This window comes from Rhinolophus ferrumequinum, chromosome 5, assembly GCF_004115265.2.
Source record: "Rhinolophus ferrumequinum isolate MPI-CBG mRhiFer1 chromosome 5, mRhiFer1_v1.p, whole genome shotgun sequence".
Classification (NCBI taxonomy): domain Eukaryota; kingdom Metazoa; phylum Chordata; class Mammalia; order Chiroptera; family Rhinolophidae; genus Rhinolophus; species Rhinolophus ferrumequinum.
In genome coordinates this window covers 54,161,481-54,186,141 of record NC_046288.1, presented here as the reverse complement: position 1 = coordinate 54,186,141, position 24,661 = coordinate 54,161,481, and the positions used below count along the sequence as shown (strand labels likewise).

The following is a 24,661-nucleotide window of genomic DNA, read 5'->3' as shown; positions in this document are numbered from 1 at the left end:
TAATTGGTTTAGAAAAGAGCAGCCCACAGTAAATGTCTGAGAGCAAGGACCTCAGCAAAATACCTTGACGTTAAAAGGGGGAAACAATCTTGGAAAGATTTTAATTACATCTGGGAAGTGCAACCCGTCCCCTGGGCACGTCCACCCGCCGCGCTCCAGCAGCTTGGCGACCAATCGAGAATGAATGAAATCTGAAAGGTGGGGGAGGAAAGGAGCGCGATAATAGCCTGCGAAGGGGTTGGTCAGCTCCACGGCCCTCACCACGTCACCAACGCTGGGGACTATAAGGGACTATAAAGCGCGCCGCAGCACCCGAGCCTCACTCAGTGCTGCGGCCGGGGTTCCCACCGGGGCGAACCCCGACATCCCTGTTGGTGACAGCCCCTAACTTCTCTTCCGGACCACCTCATCCCGCTTGCCTGCCAGAGTCGCAAACTCCTCGGAGAAAGTGGCGCATTTGCTCCCCATCACCTGCCGGTTCAAAGCATTTCTTTACCAGCAAGGGGAGCGGTACCTTCTCTGCCACGCTTCCAGGTCAAGGGACGGGCGGGGTTGCTAAGGACTGCCCAGCAGCAAAGGGACCAGGAGGCAAAGAAGAACTTCAGGGGAGTGGGCTCGGGCTGAGGGCGGGGAGTGGGCAGATCCAGGGCTGCAGAGCCGGGGCGATGGTCTCTCTGCCCTCAGCCACCAACTGGACGGCCGGTGTGGGAGGAGCGGGCGTGGACGCCGGGAACCTGAGTGCGGCGCTGGCGTCTGGGGCAACCGTGGGGGCGACTGGGGCTGAATGGCTGCAACAGCTAGTCCAAGCCGGCGATCTCTCCGCCTCGTCCTCCACGCTGGGATTACCCGCGACTTCCCCGGAGCCTTTGCAGCCCCGGGCCAACCTCACCAACCAGTTCGTGCAGCCGTCCTGGCGCATCGCGCTCTGGTCCCTAGCATATGGCGTGGTGGTGGCCGTGGCAGTTTTAGGGAATCTCATCGTCATCTGGATCATCCTAGCCCACAAGCGCATGAGGACCGTCACCAACTACTTCCTCGTGAACCTGGCTTTCTCCGACGCCTCCATGGCCGCCTTCAACACCTTGGTCAACTTCATCTACGCGCTTCACAGCGAGTGGTACTTCGGCGCCAACTACTGTCGCTTCCAGAATTTCTTTCCTATCACAGCGGTGTTCGCCAGCATCTACTCTATGACGGCCATTGCTGTGGACAGGTGAGAATACTGGGAGGCGGCAGAGATAAAGGGGACAGAATAGCTGAACAAGGGGATAAGGAAAGGAAATGGGGACCAGACGACAAGACGGGTTTGATAAAAGGAAAGGGACTAGGAAAGAGTTATTGGACAAAGGAGGTCACTAGCCCTGCAGTGGCTGAACCAGCTTCTGCTTCTATGGCCTCCCCTACTCCCACCCTAACTCCTGATCCCTATTAAGGGCATCTAGAGGGACTTAGAAGGGGACGGAGGGAAATGAGAAACTGTCATTCCAAGTAGGATAAAGTCAGTTAAAAACACTAGCAAACATTCTGAAATGGCTTCAAACAACTGCTGAAAAACTTATGTTCCCTGTAAAATGTACTTTTTGGCCTTCTGTCTCTGTGTCTGTCATTATTCTGTCAGAGACAGGGACAATGAGTCACCCTTCATCATTCCCTCCTCTCTCTGATTTGCTGGTGCTCATCTCCACCCATCACATTACTTAGCCTTCCCCCAAGGCCAACCCTGGTTTGGCATCCCAATGAGGGAGCATTCTGTTCATCAGAGGCAACAAGTTCCCTCCCAAAGATTGCCTTCAGCTAGCAGTTTCCACAGTGTCTCAGGTTAGATGTCACTTCTGATAATTTGTGGAGGGTAAGAGCTAGGTAGACCCTGTGCCTCCAACATTGCATCCAAATCTCTCAGATTAATGAGCAACAAAAAGCCCAAGGAATAAATGGTTAAGAAATGAAACACACTACTTTACAGCTGTTTAAGAACTTTTTAGATTCTTCCTTCATCTGTGTAGTAGGGATTCTGAGGTAGTCAAGCAATAAAAAGAAGCTAGATTGACCTTCAACATTTGTTCTCATATTTAAGTTTTAAAAATTCCTTTATGTATTTGCTTTCTCATATTGAACATTACAAAATATGCATGTTTGTGTTAAGTCAATAATAAATCCCTACCTTTTATTGAAAGCTGATTACACTTTAATTCAACCTTATGCTAAAAATGACCACACCCGTTGATTCAGTTTTGTGGTTGGCAGCTGCATGGGGAACACATGGAGACTTTAATTTCAAGTCTCAATATTCTCACCTCTGGAAAATAAAGAGTACTTTTATTACACTAAGCCTGTTTCAAAATAAAATGAAGCTTAATATTAATTCGTACTACATTAAGCCACCACTATTAAAAAAAATAAGAAAAAAATTTCTCTCTATAAGTCTATCTATGTTTACTATTTTGAAATAGTGAGTACAGAGGTATTTATCAATAAATCTTGAGAAACTATTTCAAATACCAAACCCAGAGGGTTAAACTGAAGGAGCAGTGGTTACTTGCCACTAACTAGGATATATAAACACAAAATCACACTTTTTTACAGCCTTTGAAACTGTCAATCATCCTTTTCCCCTTTATCTCTGATCTTCCACATGTGTCTCACTTCTTCATTTTTGTAGGGACAGAAATAAATGAAAAGAAGCAACAAAATCAGCCACAAATTGGGGAACAGGTGAAATTGCTTCTAACCTTGATGTACCAAGATAAAAATAAATGTTCTTTTGGTTTGAACGTCTTCCTTTTTGTTTTGCCTTTTTTTTTTTTTTTTTTAGTTTTAGGATTTAGCATTTTTATTTCTTGTAAGTACGTGGTTTTTAATGTGATCAAGAGAAGTATTAGCATATTATGTAAAATTCTCACAATCAAAATGTTAATGATGCATTATGAAATTTGATGAAAATTTAGTATGTGTGAATTTGGTATTTCAAGTAAGAGGAAAATGGTTATTTTTCCACTTACTTTCTGCCAATATTTATACAAAACCTGAAATGGTCTTGGAGTTATTTGAATGGCTAATGTACTGTTATTTCATTACACTCACTGGTTTGAAATTAATGAATACTTTACTACCTCTTTACTGGAAAACATGCAGTAACTAAAACTATACAATATTTATGGAGCATACAATTTGCAACAAAATTTGAAGCATACTCAGTTCAGTTCTTTTTAAAAACTGTTATTTAAAGGAATACTCTTATTTGAGCAGACAACTGATAAAAAAAATACAGAAATAGAGAAAAGCCTGTTTAAGGTCATTTTTAGAATGAAATACTATACGAATATAACAGTTATTAGAACTCTCAATAGTTCATAAGTCCACGGAATCGTTCTGCAGTGGTGTCTTATCAAACATAAACTGGAAAAACTTGTTTCTGCAGTTATTTTATAGATTTAAGTTTGCAAGGTAGACCCTTCTGAGGAAGTTCACGTGAGTCATGTGTGCCTTTGGTTATGGTTGCGTGAACTCCCTGCACCATATAGAACATAGTTAATAGTATCTGCTCATAGAAATTATATTTTCCTATAGAACTAATACTTTATGGAAATAACCATATAGGTTATATAATCCCTAATTAGTTATTTTTGATAAAGGAATGCGTCATTTAGACAGCATTGTGAACACTTGGCTTATTGAATTACGAGTGTTTATATCCCTATTTAATATAAACTAAATTGTATCTTCCCAGTCCAAATGAAAAACATATCCAACTCACTCTGTTCCTCTGCCTAGAATTAGAAGATCCTCTGAGCTTGAAAAGTACTTCTGCTTTGACTCAGGCACATCTGGCTTCCCTTTAGCTGCAGCAAAATGCTTGCAACTGCCTATGACCTTAGGAATTTCAGACCTGAGAAGGATTTTAGATGTTCCCTTCTGAACACCTATATTTTATGAATGGAGAACCTCAAGCAAATAGTCCCATATTCTGTTGAGTAAGAGGCATTGAGTTTTCCTTGAAGTGTTTGGCACTCCATTCTGCACTGGGAAAACAGCTTGCTTTCTATTTCCACTTTTATAGACATATAATATTGGTAATTCTACTAAAGATTTCAATGTGAGGTCACAGGTTCTGGTCTTATCCTGAAACATGTTACCTTCTGCTTTATTGGACACTCCTGCAAAACTGTGTTTTTATTGGCCAAAAGGCCATCTTTCAGTTCTATATAGTCCCTTCTTGCATGGAAGACTACTTCACCACACACACACACACACACACACACACACACACACGAATTATTTGCCAATAAGGAGTCACTTTTTCTCTCCACCATCCTCCCCAAATTTGCTATTTTGAAATGTAACATCTAAATGTAATATTTATCTAAAAGATGCTAAGTTTTCCCAAGATCATGCAGCAGAGCCAATATTCAAACAACTGCAGTCCACTCTCAGGACCATGCTCTCTGAACCTGTACATTATCGTGGCTGCAAAGAAGTTGTGATGACTCCAGGGTTTAATTAGATAGTTATTTCTTCAATTAAATTAGAATTTAGCATGTGTTTATGCTATATGTCTTACATGTATATTAGCACATTACACATATATTACCTGTATTTTAATTGAGAATGTACATGTTAGAAAATTATTAATAGAACAGTTAGTATTTAAGACAAATATTGTCATTTTTATTCATTTGTGACATGTATCACTGGATATATGAAGATATTAGAAAACGGAAAATACTTTTTTCCGTTTTCTAAGCACATTTTTTAGATTAAATTAGAAACCCTAGGAAAGTTTATTAACATAGAGTAAAGGACAATTTCAGGACACATAGTCCAATATTTAATTAAAGAATTTTTAAAGTGATATTCACTGTTTCCTACCTGAAAATCTTAAGGAAGTAATTAAATATGTTTTATTTAATAGTTGAAAAGTATTAATAAAGATTAACAAAGATAGCGAAAAATACTTTTTGTTATTCAAATCCAGGAACAAAACTAACATGTATAATTATTAAAAGAAATATTTAATCTAACTGAACTAAATTACATTTTTTAGCCAAATAAAAATTGATCTTATATTCTACTCTTTATTTTTTAATTTCTTTAGGAAGATTCTTTTACATAAAGCTAACTGTTATGCAAAGTACTCATAGAACCTCTATTTCTTTTGAAATTTACTATGGGCAAATCAAAATATACAGTCATAAAAATTGTGAGGCCTCAATCTGGTAACAAATTATCTAAATTTGTTCTGGTAAATTTTATATCACTGCTACAAATATTATGGATATAAACACTTTGGTCAAATTTTTAAACCAGTCTTTAATTCTACTTACTGCCTTAAGCCAGTCTCTTCATTTCTCTCTACTTTAGGGCAAGCTACTGCCCATACAGTTAGTATTCTTTATTTGTCTTACAGTAAGACTTAATATTTAACCCAGCTGATGAACAGGATGAGGTTAGCCTAAGATCAACTGCTTTATCTTTACATTCTTTGCAAAATAGTAGCTAAAACTTATGTTTTGGAAAAGATTACTTTAGGAAATTCATTATCTTTGTCTCTTTACACAACTTGTAGGTCTTATTCAAGGGTTTTAAAATACATCATTTGCATCGACTAAAATTAATGCCGCGTAGTGAGCTGTGAAAGTTCTGTTAAAATAATAGCACATTCTTATAAAATTAATTATGAGCACATAGTGAAAGCAATAAATATATATATATATATAACTGAATGGATGAAATGCAAGATTATCACAGAGTAAAGTAATCCAAAGTGGCTCATACATAACTAGCAGAACTAGAGTTGATATCAAGGTTACATTAATCACAATAGGAAAGAATATTTAAGAATATTTGGATATATTTGAGAATATTTGATGAATCATTTCCGCTAATAGACTTGTAAATACCATGAAGATAGGCTCATTTTGTTCTTAGTTATCTTTGTGTCCTACGCCTATCATAATCAGTAAGCGCACAATCCAGATTGCTGAATAAATGAGCCATAAGAGTAATCAAATAAAAGAAAATTAAAGTGATGAGACATAACTTTTAATTTATTAAAATTGGCAGAGAATTGGTAAGTATGTAATGACCAGGGCATTTTTACATATACTTTTATATTGAACCTTATGAAATTGCCATTTTTATAGTTTATAATGGTCAATTAATATTTTGTATGGCATAACCTAACAGTTGGATATATATTGTCAAAATTCTTTCAGTAGTGCAATTTGCTGACATGTTCAAGGATATTTTTGAAACAAAATTTAGAGAACTGAAAACAACTAAAAGTTACAATAAAAGAAAATTATCAAATGAATAATGGGGCATCTAAAAATGAAATTCTATGTAGAAATTAAAAAGTCACATATTTGAATACACCATCAATTCTCCCAAGTCTCCAGGTACATGTGTATAAATGTGGTAACATTAATATGAATATCTATATTTTATTAGTCTGTAACCTTTACATTTCCTGCTAGACTCCAATTATGTCAGAGTCCCTAGGGAGGTCTGATGAGAGTTCATCCGTAATCCTCTTTAGCACTTCCATTCTCCCCACCTCACCTGGCCAAAAAGAAAAAAAAGAAAACAAAAAACAATGTCACCTCTTTGGTACAGAGCATGACAGTCTGTATTCCAAATAGATTTGGAAGAATGACCTTGTCCCTGATCTTTGCTCCATTAACAATTTCTTAATGGCCAGTGTCCTTTCATCTTCTACTTGAAACTCTCTCTCCCTGGGGCTCAGCTCTAAATCATGTGTCCAGGATGATGAATTGTCCATTCCTCTTTTTCCTTATGCCTCATGGCTCTGAGTATAAATTGTTTTTCTTGAAGCTTGCTCACTGGTACATTAAATACTAAATGCTGCAAAATAGACAACTGGGGTGTGCAGCCCCACCACTTCATTAGACACAGTCAGGGTCTGAATCTCGTTTTAGACTCAGCAGGATCTCTAACACATGAGGAATTTTCAGACCATGGGTTTAACTGTGTAATATGATTCTATATGTGCAATAGGTAGATACGGATTTGATATGCTCTGAACGGTGAGACATTGGATAATTTTATTTTATTTTATATTTTTGTTTTTTATAATTATCTACAACAAAATGCACTCCTTCAACATGAAACAAAATAAATTATTAATTAATTAAAGCTCTGAAGGTGGATGGTGGTGATGGTTGTACCACAATGTGAATTTACTTAATACCATTGAACTTTGTACTTAAAATATTTAAAATAGTAAATCTTATATATATTTTACCATAATAAAAAGTTTTAAAATTATTATTGATTAAATAAATACTTTTTAAAGACCCAATAATGACACTGAGATACCTGCCCAACAGTTTGGACTCCAGAAGATAACAACTTGATTAAAATTTATATAATTTTGTAGTAGATGTTTTATAACAACATTTTAAACACATTTTGTAGGCTGAATTAGAAACCACGAAGACATCTCTGACAAGAGAGTACTATTAACATCATAATAGATTGTTTTGTAGGCTGTGACATCTTTTCCCCAGAAATTGTATAAAGATATTTCCCCCTTGTGAAGTAATTTAGAAACCTGCCTAAAAGTGCAGGGGGATAAATAGCTCAATGTTTCTATTATTTAGTTTGGTATGTGACACAGGTCTTTAAGTATTCACTGAAGTCGCCTATTCTGAGCTTGTGTTATCATCTATGAGATTTTTTTTTAATTCACATCTGTGCAATTATCAAGTTTATTTAAAATCTTTTATGCACACCTGTAAATAAGAAAAATATGTATATGACTATATAACTAAGCAATAGTGGACTCAGTTGTGTTCTGGAGCTGGTTTAGACTGACTAGAGGGAATCAGTTGTGCACATTTTTTCCCAACTTTGTATCCAGTGATGTTACTTTGGTAGCTTGAAATCATGGTAGGAGTATTTACATCACAGAAATCTACAAACACTAAAAATCAGGAGATTTCTCTTTTTTTCCCCTCAGAATGCTTATTTACCAACAAACGATTGTAGTCACTCACTCAATTGATATTTATTGAGTACCTTTCAAATACTAAACATTGTATAGATATGGAGCACACTGGAATAAACAAAGTAGATATGGCTCATACCCTAGTGATACTGTAATTAATATCTCTAGCTTGAAAGCCTCGAGCTAGAGTCCTGAATCCAAACACCTACACAACTTCACCCTTCAGAAATCTATTAGGCATCTCAGACTTTACATGTCCCAAACTGAGTTCCTGACATTCCTCTGAAACTTACTCCTCCTGCGGCCTTCTGACGCTAAGGTCAAAACTCTTGGAAGTACTCTTGACTCATCTTTTCTTTTGTACTCCATATCCAATCCATCAACAAATTAATGACTCCTACTTTCAACATACAAGTATATGCAGAATCTAACTTCTTAAGATGTCTACTGCTACCTCCCTGGTCCAAGCCAACATCATCTCTCACCTAAATGGTTCCCATACTCCTACTCTTCTTCCCCTTTAGTTTATTCTCAATGCCACAACCAGAACGATCCTGTTAATAATGATCATATCATATATTCCCTCTACAAATCTTCCAAGGGCTCCACAGTTCTCTCGGGGTAGAAATCAAAGTCCTTACAATAGTCTAGAAGAATTTCTAATAAGCAGTCATTTGTTACTCTGACCTCATCTCCTTCTCACCACTCTGAGACCACTCTGCTCCACATTGCTGATCTCTTATTTCATCAATATACGAGGCCTGTTTCCACCTCAGGATCTTCTGCTTTGTGTGAAACACTCCCCCTCCAGATGCCACAGCACCCACTCCCTGCCCTGCTTCTAGACCCTGACTACTTTAAATTGCCTTCTTTTTATTATATGTATCACATTCTAAAATACTATATAATTAGCTCATCTGTAAAGTTTATTGTTTGTTTGTTGTTGTTTTTTGGTCTGCCTGCCCTACTAGATTGTAAGTTCCATGATAACAAGGCTAGACCTGCATTTCAGTTAAAAGAAAGAATAACAGACAGTGTCCATAGTAAGTATGAGGACACATAGCTGGCGGAGGCCCATTTACAGTGTTAGAAGAGAAAAACACAAAAATTGTAGAAGCATTTTAAAGTTCTTTATTTTACAAAAGAATACAAAATATCTCCTAATAAATCAGCTATGAGTAGTTAACATCTAAATAAAAATAAAACATTTAAAATTCTCTATACAACTTAATACATGATTAGCATATTAAGCTACATCATCTATAAAGAAAAAGATTTGGACATTTTCAAATTAGCATAAGGAACAATTTTGAAGAAATCAAAGTACTCACAAAATTGAGTGTTTATATTGAATAACTACTGTTAAGAACAATTCAGAATTCCCAGATAAACTTACTGAATTTAAAAGATATCACAGTACCATGTGTATTGATTTTTATACCTTCAAATTGAAAGGATATATGGAGGTAGTTTTTTTTTCCAAAAAGCAAACTACATGGTGTAAAATAAATTCAAAATTCTTAAACATCATGTTTTCATTAGTTTAAAATATTTTACTCCTTATATCAAATTTTTTTCAGTATTTCTTCAACAAAGATGTACATAATCTAAATTTCAAGTTGAAGGTTATATTATTTCAGAATCAAAGAAAACTAGTGTAATCCAATATTACTTTTTAAAAGTAATAGATTAAAAAGTCTTTCCTATGTAAGAAATTACTGACAATCCCCATTCACCAATTATAGAACCATTGCTGATGAATATCTTTAATGAACAGGAGTGAAACAGGTCTCCTTAGAAACATAAAAAGATACAAGTTTTAAAATTTTAGCAGCTCATAAATAGAACACATATGCTGAAGATTTTATTTATAATATATAACATATATCAGGGGTGCCAAAAAAATGTATAAAGTGGGCACTTTGGTCAACGTTGCTCAAGCAGTAGTTCGCTGTAATCAGAAGTGTCTAGACACTAATGGTAACCACTTTGAGCACCTCCTGTAATTGCAGAAGTCAAACGTGACTTGCATTCATCTTTTGGTATTGGTATATATTGAGTATTACAATCTTAATACAGTTTTTTCATTTCTTAAAATGTGTATACATTTTTTGGCACCCTCTGTTATGTATATAATATACACAGTTGACCCTTGAACAACATGGGTTTGACCTGTGCAGTTCCACTTATACATAGATTTTTAAAATCTGCATTTATGCTAAGTGAAATAAGTCAGACAAAGACAAATACCAAATGATTGCACTTATATGTGGAATCTAAAAGAAACAAAACAAACAAACAAATGAACAAACAAAACAAAACAGAAATAGATTCATAGATACAGAGAACAAACTGATGTTGCCAAAGAAGAAGGGTGTGAGGGGATGGGTGAAAAAGGTGAAGGGGAATCAGAGGGATAAACTTCTGGTTGTAAAATAATTAAGCCATCTATTATTGGGGTGTAGTGTACAACATGAATACAGTCAATAATATAATAACTTTGCACAGTCATAGATGGTTAATAGACTCATTGTGAAAATGACATCATAAGGTATATAAATGTTGAATCACTATGTTGTATGTACACTGTAAACTAATACAATATTGTATGTCAATTATAATAATTTTTTAAAAAATCTTTTAAGTGGGTCCGCACAGTTCAAACCCATGTCTTTTAAGGGTCAACTGTATTTTTGATCCATGATTGAGAATCCACCTATGGGGAGGGCCGCCTTAAGTTATACAAGGATTTGCCAATTTTCAGTTGCATGGGTAGTCAGCACCCTAACCCCTGCATTGTTGAAGGGTTAACTGCATATCATATATTTGCATAAACAGATTAACAATTCTATATGCACAGTTCTCACTTTGCACAATTTATAGTTACTAAGATTTAGTTATATAACACCAGTCCCATCAACAGCATGGCTAAAATTTTCATGACCATATCATATTAGCTCTGTGTACTTGCATAAAGTACAAAATTAGGTGCTAGCTCTTGAGTCCATGAATTGCTACACAAATAACAGACATACTTCATAATCAGTAACCAATCATATTGCCTTTTTCAAAATCTGTTACTGATTGGTCATTGATCAGACAGCACAGCACAGCACAGCTCATAGTTTCATTGACTCATTGACTTAGTGTAATAAACTCAAATGACAGAATGGCTAATTAACAGAGGGACTTGTCAGCAAAAATGAAAGTGTAATGAAGTGACAACAATGAAAGTAATTTTCCAATTACACTGTTAGCTACCTCAAGGTTGTGAAGATTCAGTTCTATGTTTGTTTTTTACTGATAGTTTTATATCTCACATTTATATATGATCTTTTTGGAGATAGTTTTTGTTTATGGTATAAGATAACAGTATAATTCATCTATTTGCATGTGGATATTCAATTGTCCAGTGCTGTTTGTTAAAAGACTGCAGTTTCCCTCTATTGAATTGCCTTGACATATTTGTCAAAAATCAATTGAACATAAATGTAAGTGTTCATTTCTGGATTCTTGATGTTTCTGTTTCATTGTTCTATATGCCTATTTTTAATGCCAGTACTACACATCTTTTTATTTTTATTTTTAAAATTACAGTTGACATACAATATTGTATTAGCTTCAGGTGTACAACTTAAGAAGTGATCACCCTGATAAGTCTGGTACCCATCTGATACCATACATAGTTATTACAATATTATTAACTGTATTCCCTATGTTCAGTACTACACTATCTTGATCACTGTAGCCTGGTAATATGTTTTGAAACATGGAAGTGTAAGTCCTTCAACTTTATTCTTATTTTTAAAAATTGTTTTGACTATTCTAGGATATTTGTATTTCCAAATTATTTTTAGAATCCACTTCTTTAATTCTGGAATTAGAATAAGGATTTTTGTAAGGATTATGTTGAATCTTTTAATCATTTTGGGAAGTATCGTCAGCTTAACAATATTGAGTTTTCCAATCCATGGCCATGGACTGTGTCTCCATTTATTGAGGTCTTTCTTTCAGTAGTTTTCAATGTACAATTCTCAATTCTTTTATTAAATTTATTCCTAAGTATTTTATTCTTTTTGGTGCTATTGAATGGAACTTTAAAGTTTATTTTCAGATTGTTAATAGCTAGTATATAAAAATTGATTGAAATTGTATCCTGTGACCTTGATGACCTTATTTATTAATTCTAATGGGTTTTGATTTTTGTGGGTTCGTTAAGATATTCAATATGGAAGATTATCTAATCTGCTAATAAAAATTATGACTTTTTCAATCTGATGCCTTTTACGTTTTTCCTTTTTTTTTTTTTCTTTTTTGCCTAAATGATTACCCTGTCTAGAACCTCCAGTATAATTTTGAATGGAAGAGATAAAATTGGGCATCCTTGTCTAGATTACAGGGGGAAAGAATTAGATCTTTAACAATTAATTATGATATTACTTGTAGTTTTTACAAATGCACTTCATCAAGTTGAGAAAGTTCCTTTCTATTCCTAGTACATGGAGAGTTTTGTTTTTTTTTTATGAACAGGCATTGGATTTTGTCAAATGCTTTTGCCTCTGTTGATATGATCATGTGGTCTTTGTTCTTTATTCTATTACTATGGCATATTCATTAATTGATTTTCCGATCAACCTTGAATTTCTGAAATAAATCCTACTTTTTTTCAAGATGGATAATACTTTTTGTATGTTCCTGAAATTGTTGTTTGCTAATATTTTGTTTAGGATTTTTGCATCCGTATTTATGAATAACATTTGTCAGTGATTTTTTTTCCTTGTGATATCTTTGGCTATTTTTAAATTGAGGTATAATTGACATATACCATTATATTAGTTTCAGGTGAACAACATGATTTTATATTTGTTTACATTGCAAAATGATCACAATATGTCTAGTGAATATCTATCACCATACATAGTTACAATTTTTTTCTTGTGATGAGAACTCTTAAGATCTACTCTCTTAGCAACTTTCAAGAATGCAATACAGTATTATTAATCATAGTCACTAAACTGTACATTACATCACCAATACTTATTTATTTGATAATTGGAAATTTGTACCTTTTGACTTCCTTTGGCTTTGATATCATAGTTCGTAATACTAACCAGTACAATGGATAAGACGGGTTCCCTCCTCTATTTACTGGAAGACTTTGTGAATAGTTGGTAATACTTCTTCAAATGTTTAGACAAATTTGCCAGTGAAACAATATTTCCTTTGTGGAAATATTTTTACTTACTAATCTTATATCTTTACTTGATATATATATATATTCAGATTTTCTTTCTCTTGATTCAGTTTCAGTCACGTTTCTTTTTTATGAATTCTTCAATTTTACTTCAGTTTTCTCATTTGTTGGAACATAGTTGTTCAGGAAGACTTGGAAGAGTTATGGCTCACAAAGAAGAAAGACTATTAAAATAAAATTATCTTACATTGTAGATGTGTTGCAAGAGGACAGAGCAGCAACTCTTACAAAAAAATGAATAGCTACTTTCTCATTTCTCAGTGTATCTCACGTATGAATCGATCACTGTCTAAAACATTTGTCTCATGCTATTCTCTATCTACTTATTCTGTTTTATTTTTCTTCATAATATTTACTAGTATCTCTTTTGTTTATATTCATAGCATCTATGATAATTACTTTATATATTTGGCACTCAATACATATTTATCATATGACTAAATGAATGAATGAGTAAAGGCAATTTTTAAAACTTTGCCTATCATTTCTTAACATTGAACAATTTGTGCTCAAATTAAAAATACCTTAGCTTAATAATCTAAAGATCCATCCATGTTGTTGCAATAAACTTTAACTTAAAAAGAATAAAGAAAAAAATACCTTAATAAAATATGATAAAAAATATAATTAAATAGAAAAATATGATGAAAAAAAGCCTTTCTTCCCCATCTTTGTTTTCCATTTGCACTGTTAAATAAGCATTTATATCATCACAACTTAAATACCCAAATATTTGGAAATCCTCCTGCTTGATGGGTACCATCATCGATATGAGTTTAAAGATAATATAGTGGAACTGCCACCTGCCACTATTTACTTCAGAAAGGAGTTTGATTTGGTATAGATCCATATTAGACAAAACTGAAGGAAATTAATTCCTAGTGTACCCAAAGAACTTACAAAATCTCCAAGTGTAACATTGACTATTTCCATTTAATCACTGAATCACTGAGAACTATTTGCCCTTATTGAAGTTGCATAGAAAATCTCATTACTTTCTACACAGGAAATTATTTAAAAGGAGAGATTTAGAGAAATAACCTATACCATACTACCCGGGTGGAATAGGTTTCTGTTGAAAAGCCAGGGACTATATTAAAAGAATTTTTTTTAGTCTTTAGATCACAATTTTGGAATGAATTTATTTTTCTTTCCTTGCCAATCCGAAGTACCTAAGAACCATTTTAAATAAGTCATTTTTGTTTGTTTGTTTTTGTCTCAAGCTTACCACTATAGCTGTTTCTTTTTTTGTCCCAAGTGTTAATTTCTTTCTATTGAACATAGTTTAGCATAATTTGGTTGAGTGTCTCCTGTGCCTGACATTATCAGTCTCTTTGTATAGATTGTGTCATTTAATGTTATTTAACCTCATAATCATACTCTATGTTATGTTTATTATTTTCATTTAGCAAAGTTAAGAAAACTATTCCTTTTAAAAAGTGTATATGTGCTGAAGTTCTCTTTTGTAAACAATTATTCACTCATCCGTTTAAATATTCAACAACTATTTGCAGTCACTATCCAACAATCATGGTGACTGTTACTCTTTGTTAGGTGTTACAAAACTCAGAGAAGAATACATCAGTATCTCCAATGAGCTAAAATCAAAGTGAGAACATAGTGCCATTGGAATATGTAGGAGGTAAAACCCAATAAATTAAAAAAAAAAAAAAAAAAAAACTCTGGACAAAGAGAAAGGCAAGAATCCACAGAACATTCTGTAATCTGAGAGAAAATTAAGGGACAGGTAGAAGTTTTCCAATTGTAGAACTTTAGAATAAGGTAATCTATTATGTTCTGATTTCTAAATTATTTATCATTAGAGATACTTTAAGTAGCAGACACTAATCTATAACATTGAGTTTTATATTGTCAGTATAGAAAACCACTTTTAAATCTGTATCTGAAATTTTGAGGAGAAATTGTTTCATGTAATGTTCACCGCATTTTTATATAAACCATTTTATAGTTACTATAAATAATTAGAATTTAAAGATTAAATGATTTATGTATAAAACTCTGAGAATAATGTCAGGTATATAGTAAACATTTAACAGGTGTTAGCAATTATTGCTTTTATTGTAAAAAAAAAATCTAAATTTATATTTAGATTTTTTCCCCTCTCTGTGCTGTAGAGAAGCTGGCCTTCTCTAGTGCTTCAAAAATCTCATGCGTTCTCCAACTTCAGTACTTGTGTTCCACTTTCTCTTCTAATCCCAACTTCATTCTAATTAATTGCCACGTATCCTTCTAATCTGATGCTGTATCCTTAGGGGAGGCCACACCTAAATCTCTTCCATCATTTCCATCTATACCCCCCAGGTTAGGTCAAATTTTCTCTTTTATGCTTTATAATTACTAGTACATGTCCTCATCACATCATAGTGTATACAATGTGGACAGTTTTATTCAGCAGAATTCCCAAATGATTGAGCTAGACAGGTTAGCCTAATGAGGCTAATGAGAGATGGGGGACTGGGCTAAACTTTTCAAGGGATTGTTAAGTGACAGGGTTACCCATGGTGCATGTAAGATTTTAGAAAATGCCAGAATATAACGTGAATATAACAAAATGAATAAACTCAAGTTTGAAAACATCAGGATGAAGAATAATGGTGTATTTTCCCTTCCCCTAAACTTGCAAATCCAATAAAATTTTGAAATCTGAAATGCTTTCTGTAATTGGATTTCTAGTGGAAATGACAGTACAACTTTGCATCCAGGTTCACACTAGGTGAGACGAATATATTTTATACAGATTCAAGAATGGAAACAAAGGGAACCCAATAGGTCGGTAGGAATTTTTAGAAATCATGGGGGAGAGTACTGAACTCATACAGGCCATTACACTAGAGCTCCAACGGAACTTGAACCTAATATCCAAGAGGCAATGTTGTCCCAAGAGACATTTAGGTAACAATTTCTGACATATTTTCTGACTATTTTAACAATGTATTTCTGCATTGGACTCAGAATTGCACAAGAATAGGAACCACATCTATTTTGTTCATCAGTTAGCCAAAGAATGTAACACAATCCTGGAAAATAGTTGGCATTCAAAAAATAGTTGAAAATAAATAGTTGACATTTAATAAATAAATAAGTGAATAGATAAGCCTAATTACTAAATTTATCTTTTCAAATAATTTCTTGTTTTTAAATTACATTTGACATACAATATTATATTAGCTTCAGGTGTACAACAGAGTGATTAGACATTTGTATAATTTACGAAGTCATCACCCTGATAAGTCATTACCCATTTGATACCATACATAGTTAGTACAATATTAATGACTATATTCCATACGCTGTATTTTATATCCCCATGACTGTTTTTATAACTGGCAATTTGCGCACCTTAATCTCTTCCCTTTTTTCTCCCATATCTCCAACCCCTTTCCCATCTGGCAACCATCAAAATGTTCTCTGTATCTCTGAGTTCATTTCTGTTTTGTTTTGTTTATTTTGCTCTTTAGAGTCCACATATAAGTGAAATCATACGGTATGTCTTTCTCTGACTTATTTCACTTAGCATAATACCATCTAGGTCCATTTATGTTGTCGCAAATGGCAAGATTTCATTCTTTTTTATGGCTGAGTAATATCCCATTGTATATATGTACCACATCTTCTTTGTCCATTCATCTATTGATGGATACTTAGCTTGCTTCAATATCTCGGCTATTGTAAATAATGCTGCAATGAACATAAGGGATGCATATGTGTTTTCGAATTGGTGTTTTGAGTTTCTTCAGATAAATACCCCAAAGTGGAATTTCTGGGTCCTTGTTTGTTGTTGTAGCCTTTGTTTTAAAGTCTATTTTGCCTGATAAGAATTGCTACCTCGGCTTTTTTTTTTTTTTTTTTGGTTTCCATTTCATAATTGCTCAATTTAAATAGATAGCATATACAATGAAAGTCAAATACTTTCACTATTTTTATATTTTATTTTTTAAACATAATTGTCCTTAAATGCCAATGTATACATTTATATAAATCAAAAACTTTGAGTAAGTGAATAAGTGATTTGTTTTTTGTTGGATAATATTTTGAAGTTCCTACAGTATGTGTACATGCATGTGAATGCAGTCTTATTTTCATGAATGCTCATTCACTTTAAAATTCACTGAGATAATATTTATAATTAATTAATTGACTCAGTCTTAAGTTCATTTAAAATATTTATGAAAAGGCAAACAATAAAATTTGTCTAAAAAATGCAATTTCAAGAACAGTTTTATTTCTATTGATTTGTCAAAATAGAAAATGCCCTAGCACCAAAGCCCAGAAGTTGAAATTTTATGGGTCATGAGCAGCTATTGCAACTAATCTGTATTTTGCACAGACAATAACCAGACAGTATTTTATATTTGGGATTTACAGACTAACACATTGTCTGCTGTGGCCAGAAGCAAATTGGAAAACAGCTATCCATACCATTTCAGGCAAATATTCTTTGCAGGTTAATACAATCAAGTAAACATCTGAAGACTGCACTCTGTCATCATGCCAACATGTTAAGATGTGTAGATGCACACAAAGATCCAGCAACAGAGCTTAATAAAAATGTTATAAGAGGGAGAAATATACTACACATCAAAACAATTACAAAATGTAAAAGGTTTACTTATTGTGAGTAATGTCAAAAATCTATCAAAAGACATCAAAGCAAAGAGAAAACACTCCTTCAATTATATCAGAAAAAAGTAAATGGTAAAGGAAAGTGGTCTAATATTAAAGTGGAAAGGAAAACTGTTAAAAATGTCATTAAAAATATGAGCTTCCGATGGATGTTTCTGAGAATTTCAGCATCTATAAAAGAAAATAAAGTGGCTTTAGAACTTGTTTAGGTGATGTGCTAATTGGTACAGCAAAGAATTCAATCTTTGTTTTAAAAAAGGCTGTTACTTATGAAATGATCATACTCAGGAGACTAACATATTTGAGAATCTAGGGAGGAAAGAATGGTACTGAGAAGCTCAGACAAAAACTGGGAAAAGCTAATGTGATCACATCAAAGCCATATATTTCTTTAAAGGGAGAATAAAGTACTGACAATCATTTGAGTGAGTTTATATCTTGCATTCCATTATTTCTTCTCAAGGTCCAGGGGATGTTTATCTGGATGAGCCTAAGAATCCATTTTCTTTATGCCTACTGTTGAGCAAATTATTATTGCTGGACAGTCACAAAATAGGAAATTCTGATGCCACAAGGAATTCCTAATTACCCATTTCAAAGTGGTCTTCAACAGTGCCTGGCAAATCTGCCTACTTCTTTGTCCAACAGGCTGTCCCTTCCTGCAATGTTTCAGCATTTTTTAATTTTCCTCAAACCATACTGTAATTCAATCTTCAGTTGTAACACTCTGTTTCAAACATCACGATCATCTCTCACCCACACCAAAACAACAGCTAGGTAACTTGTTTCCCTGCTTCCATTCTTCCCCCCCACCCCCCGCCAGTTCATTCTCCAGACTAAAACTGATTATTCTCCTTCTCTGATTCAATCACCTCAGTAACTTTCCATTAAACAGAAATCTGTAACCTGTACTACATTGTCCCAAATCACTGTCCCCCTTCACTTTCTGTATTTCAATTATAGTAGCCTTTAATTACTCAAGTGTACAGTGCTTCCCCCACCCTTATGCATCATATAGGTTTCCTAGGGCTGCTGAAATAAAGTACTACAAACTGAATGAGTTAAAACAACAGAAATCTATTGTCTCACAGTTCTGGAAGCTAGAGATCTGAAATCAAGATGTTGGTAAGGGCCATGCTGCCTCTGAAACCGCTAGGAAAATACTCGCTGTCCTCTTCCTACTTTCTGGTGCTTTGCTGGCAGTCTGTGGCATTCCTTGGTTTGTAGATGCATTATTCAGTCCTCCATCTCTACATGGCATTCTCTAAGTGTTTCTCTCTGTTTCCAAATGTCTCCTTTGTACCACTCATTGGATTAGGCTTCATTTTAACTTGATTATGTATAACTACATAAAGACTATTTCCAAATAAAGTTACATTCTGTGATATTGGGAGTTAGGACTTCAATATGTTTTTTAAGGGTCACAATTGAACCCATTAAAACCCATCATTAACACAAGAGTTTTTCACATGCTGTTTGTTCTCCCAGAAATCTTCTTTGCAACCCTCACCTCTCTGTCACCCTTCCAACTTTCAACCCAGAATGACTTTTTTTTAGGGAAGATGGATTCACAATCCAAATATGTTTTCCAATAAATGTATTCACTTGGCCATATATCTTGCCTTTGTAACATTTATCATATTGTAATTTTACATTTTTTGGTGAGATTTCTTTCATTAGTATCTATCTACTTCACTAGACTGTGAACTCTGTGAAGGCCAACTTTTCTCACTGCTGTATCACTACAGTGTCTAGAATACCACACTAGGCATTTGGTAAGTGTTTGGCTGAAAAAATAAATAATAGATCAAGCCAGAAATGACAAAAATGTCAGCTTGAAATTTCAAAATTTCTACTTTTACTGAAGTGTTATTGAGAACTTGTTTCCTTATAATAGTCTACCAGTAAGGATACAATTTCTCTATCATTAGACTAATTGGCTTAAAAAATCAATGTGAAATTTGCGGTTTATTTTGAATTATCCATGCTACAGAAGCTGTGTAGGACTCTAACCCTGCTCATGTCACTCAACTTCTCTTTTTAGTCACAAAAAATCAACTGTATAATTATCCAAATTGCAATCATAAATTCCAGAGCAAGAAAAAAAAGCAAAAGATTGTGATACAGTTTGAGATATATTCAGTCCAGTAAAAAAAAAAATTATATTGATAAGTGCTGTAGTTGACTCTGGAAACACCCCCAAACAATAATTCAATATAACGAGAAATATTATGGTAAGTTATAATTAGCAGCCTTGGAAACAAAAATGCCCAACTATAATTACTGCCTTTATACTCGTATGTTTCACTTTTATTTTTTATATTGCTTGTAAATGCTTTTAGATTCATAAGGCAAAATGCAACTTCTCATTCTTTGGAATATATATATATATATATATATATATATATATATATATATATATATATATATATATCTACCATATGTATTTTTCTTCCCTTCCATGATTCCTTAGGTGAATGGTTATATTCAAAGGCACAATCTGTATCTATATGGCAGAACTGGTTTAGAATTTCAGCTCTTAACCATCTGGGTCATTTTGAACAATTTAGTTAGTTTCTCTGAGCCTCAGTTTTATTTTCTGCAAAGTAAAGATAATATTACTTGATTGATTGGATTATTCTGGATATTAAACATATAATGTATGTAATAAATTGCCTGGTCATGGTTAGCAATCAATACATTTTCTATTATCATCTTCATCAACATAAGTATGAGAAGTGAATTTTAAACAGTTTTCAGTTTCAAACACATGCATTTTATATTTTTTCTATGGTTTACTTTATTTTCTTAAACCAAGGTATTACTTTTATAATTATTTCTTATATCCAACATTCACTATTACCTATTAACTGTCGTAGGTACTAAATTAAGACTATTTTCTTAAAGTAAATAACAATTAAGTTAATATTATGAATAGTATATAGGTAAGTTCAATATATGTACTGAAGATCTAATTCTGCCTAATTATTACAAAAGCACAAAGCAATGAGGAACAAATTATCCGCATTTTGAAATATTTATTCTTGTGGTTAAAATATTTTTGGCTTGAGTAATACTCATTCTTTGATGAAAGTGTCACCTTTGAAAATTTTGCATAAATCAAAATATATCTGAGAAACATAAAATAGCCAACAGTAAAAATAAAACAATTTAAATAATGTGTTTTATTGATAGAAATGCAAAAATATGGTTAATTTTTGGTTAATTATGGTTAATTATGTACTTTATTTTCTGCTCTATTAGCCATAATTTGGCAATTAGCCATATTATCCATTTTAAAACTGGAATTATCCAATTTAAAACTCTCAGACATATTGTTACTATTTTACCAGGTGAATAAAGCTTGACTTTTGTTACCATATTCAGAGACTTTAAAATTTGCCCAAAAGTTGCACTCTAAAAGTCGTATGTAAGTGTGTTTTTTAGAGCCTGAAAACTCTAAAAATTGTTTAAAAAACTCTATAAAATTGTTTTTATAACAATTATGTTATATATTGTTACATAGACACTGTGAAGCTTTTCATGATGCAGTCTGAATTCAATTTTGGAGGTAACAGGAAGGCATATAGCCTCAATCACCTTCACTTTTATCTGAATCCTGAACTTGTGTCTTGATGTTTTAGCAATCAAGATATCAGGGTATGTTGATAGTATCCTTCATATTTGTTCTCCATCTTTGTCAATCATATACTAGATATTATCCATGTTATCGCTAGAATTTTTTTTAAAAAAATTAATCATACAGAAGAAAAAAATGGAAGTCTTGAGGTACGGAATTCATATTTTTAAGCACTTATCATTCACCTTTCCAATTCCATTCAGCAGACATTTATGAATTCTGATAATGTGTGAGGAACAGCACCAAATAATCAATATCTTTCACTTACATTATTTCTATTGATCTTGACTTCACCCCTAAGAGGTGGGTATTCTTATTTCTATTTTTAAAATAATGAAGCTGAGGTTCCAAAAGGTTAAATAAATGATAGAATAGGATCTGAACCTCAATTTGCCTGATTCCTAAGACTATGCTATAACTATCATTCTATGCGGCTTCTACACAAGCAAAATCCTTACCAACTTGTTTACCAGAAGAAAGGTAACCCTGGCCATTGAAACACCTTTGAAATTCCTTTTTAGACTTTGCTAACAAGAGACCAACAAAATGGTTTTGTTTGTTTTTATATAGGTATATGGCCATTATTGATCCCTTGAAACCAAGACTGTCTGCCACAGCAACCAAGATTGTCATCGGAAGTATTTGGATTCTAGCATTTCTTCTTGCCTTCCCTCAGTGTCTTTACTCCAAAACGAAAGTCATGCCAGGCCGTACTCTTTGCTACGTGCAATGGCCAGAAGGTCCCAAGCAACATTTCACGTAAGTTAATTCTCTATTATGATTTTAAATTCAATTTATCAAACACTTAAGGACTACAGGTTGGGAGCAACAATTAAGCAAATAAGACATAGACATTTCTCTCAAGGGCTCATTCTTCACTTGGGAAGAGACTATGTAAAAATACTATCATGTAGTCTGATATGGTCAATAAGTTGGCTTAAGTTATAAAGGTTTCTAATTCGAAAAATGTGATAACTTCTATATGTGATAGCTCTGTAAAGTTTCCTTGAGATGATAAGCTCACTGGAGATGAAAGCAATGCACAAAGGAGAGCAGAGTTGTTATTGATTGAGAAATGAATGAGAAGGGTGGAACGGAAGCCCAAAGATGTCAATTGCTCTTTTAAGAAGACCAGCTGAAGGGAAAGGGAGTCCTGGTAGATTCTTGGTTGTGTTCTTTTTTTTTTTTTTTTTTTTAATGTTAAAGAAACTTAAACACTAGGTTAGAAAGGAAATAGGAATACTATATGATAGAATTTGGAATTCATATTTTGGACCAACCTTAGGAAAAGCAAATGGAAAAAGAATTGTGCATTGTTCGCATATTGTGTTTTATTCTGATCATTTAAATTTTATTTCAATACATTTTCTATTTAGTGAATTTTTCCCTTTAAAAATAACAAGTAATACAAATATAATGGTCATCTATTGAGGCATCCATTTTATCACACTCTGCTCTATCCAGAGTCCAGATTTTTTTAAAATTAATTTCAGGTATACAAAACAACATAGTGATTAGACATTTTTATACCTCACAAAGTGATAACCCCAATAAGTCTATTATCCATCTGACACTGTACATAGTTATTACTATATTATTGACTATATTCCCTTTGCTGTACTTTACATCCCCGTGATTATTGTTTTTAATTATAGTTGACATTCAATATTAGTTTATATTTCAGGTGTACAGTGTAGTGGTTAGACTTATATAATTTATGAAGTGATCCCCCAATAAGTCTAGTACCCATAGTCCAGAATTTTAAAAACATTAGGAAGTATTTATTGAAGGAAACACAGGCAGTAGTTATTAAACTGAGTACTGCATTCTATTCATTATTGCTAGTAAATCTTAGTGGAATAACAAAATAAAATTGATTCTAATAAAAAATGAAATTATTTTTTGATCGAATCATTTCCTCCAATGATTTTAAGTCAATATTTAATAAGCTATCAGGAAATGGGAAAGCAAGGAGGTTTAAGACACAAAAAGACACTGATATTGAGAAGACTAGTATACCAAACTCTTTAATTACTTTAAAGCCTTCCTAAGACAGTGGAAGCCATCCAAAATTTATACACATTCTAATTGGGCTGTTATATCATTGGTTGCCGTCCTATTCCTCTCTAATTGTATCCTTATAATTTAGACTGAAAGCTATGAAATCCTAAAATTTAGTTTGATAATTTATAGTATCATGACTTTGGTGTGACTAACAAGTCTGTATGGTATTTACCAAGTTAATAATGGAATCAAATGTGCCATGGCTTTGGAAAAAATGCATGTAAATATCTTTATCTGATTTTTAAAACCACAAATAGCTTATGAATCCAATGTGGTTCACAGTATCTGGTAACAATTTTTTGTGTGTTTGTTTAGATGAAAAACCATTTATTTCAAATATGACTGATGTTACAGGGAGATAGGCAGTAGTTTTACATAGGAGAAACTATGTCAGTTGATTAGGTTTTCTGTCCCATCTCTTTTCCTCTGATGAGACATTTAATTAGGTTAGCTCAAAAATTACCACGCAGAGGAAAGTCGTTCAGCCTGAACCTCTAGGCAAGGAGGGGGCCATGTGTAGTTTAAAAGAGCGCTGCAGCTCAACCGTGGTTTTCATGTATAAAGTAAAGATTGACAAAGATCAACTGGTAACATTTGGACAACTGTAGGTGACAATAACATGATATTTTGATAGATTTGTTAAATGAGGACTTAAAGAAAATGTAGAAATAGTCTTTGGAGTTTTCAATTATGATTTAAAATGGAATGAATTCAAAGTCTCACTATTTCCTCCCAATATGCTCCTCAGCAAGTGTTTTTCCTATTTCTTGCAGTTACCACATCATTGTCATTATCCTGGTGTACTGTTTCCCATTGCTCATCATGGGCATCACATATACCATTGTTGGAATCAATCTTTGGGGAGGAGAAATCCCAGGAGACACCTGTGACAAGTATCATGAGCAGCTAAAGGCTAAAAGAAAGGTACTGTTCCATATAATTTACCAGCATTTCTGTAAATTGTGGCACATCAGAGGGAAACCAATCCTACTTGTGTCATTTTAAAATAACATGATTCAATCCTTTCCATCAATTTTATCTTTTACTTCTTTTTTCTACAAGACACTGACAATTTGCAGTATCAGTCTGTGAT

At 33.5% G+C, this 24,661-nt stretch overlaps 1 protein-coding gene across 1 annotated transcript in view; it reads left to right on the top strand.

The window, feature by feature from the left end:
• The first annotated feature begins 575 nt into the window (after positions 1–575).
• TACR3 (tachykinin receptor 3) overlaps positions 576–24,661 on the top strand; it is a 51,019-nt gene continuing 26,933 nt past the window's right edge. Inside the window, exons 1-3 of the mRNA XM_033106407.1 lie at positions 576–1,213; positions 22,075–22,263; positions 24,342–24,492. Coding sequence (XP_032962298.1) covers positions 666–1,213; positions 22,075–22,263; positions 24,342–24,492 — 888 coding nt within the window. The 5' untranslated portion in view covers positions 576–665. The remainder of the gene's footprint in view (positions 1,214–22,074; positions 22,264–24,341; positions 24,493–24,661) is intronic.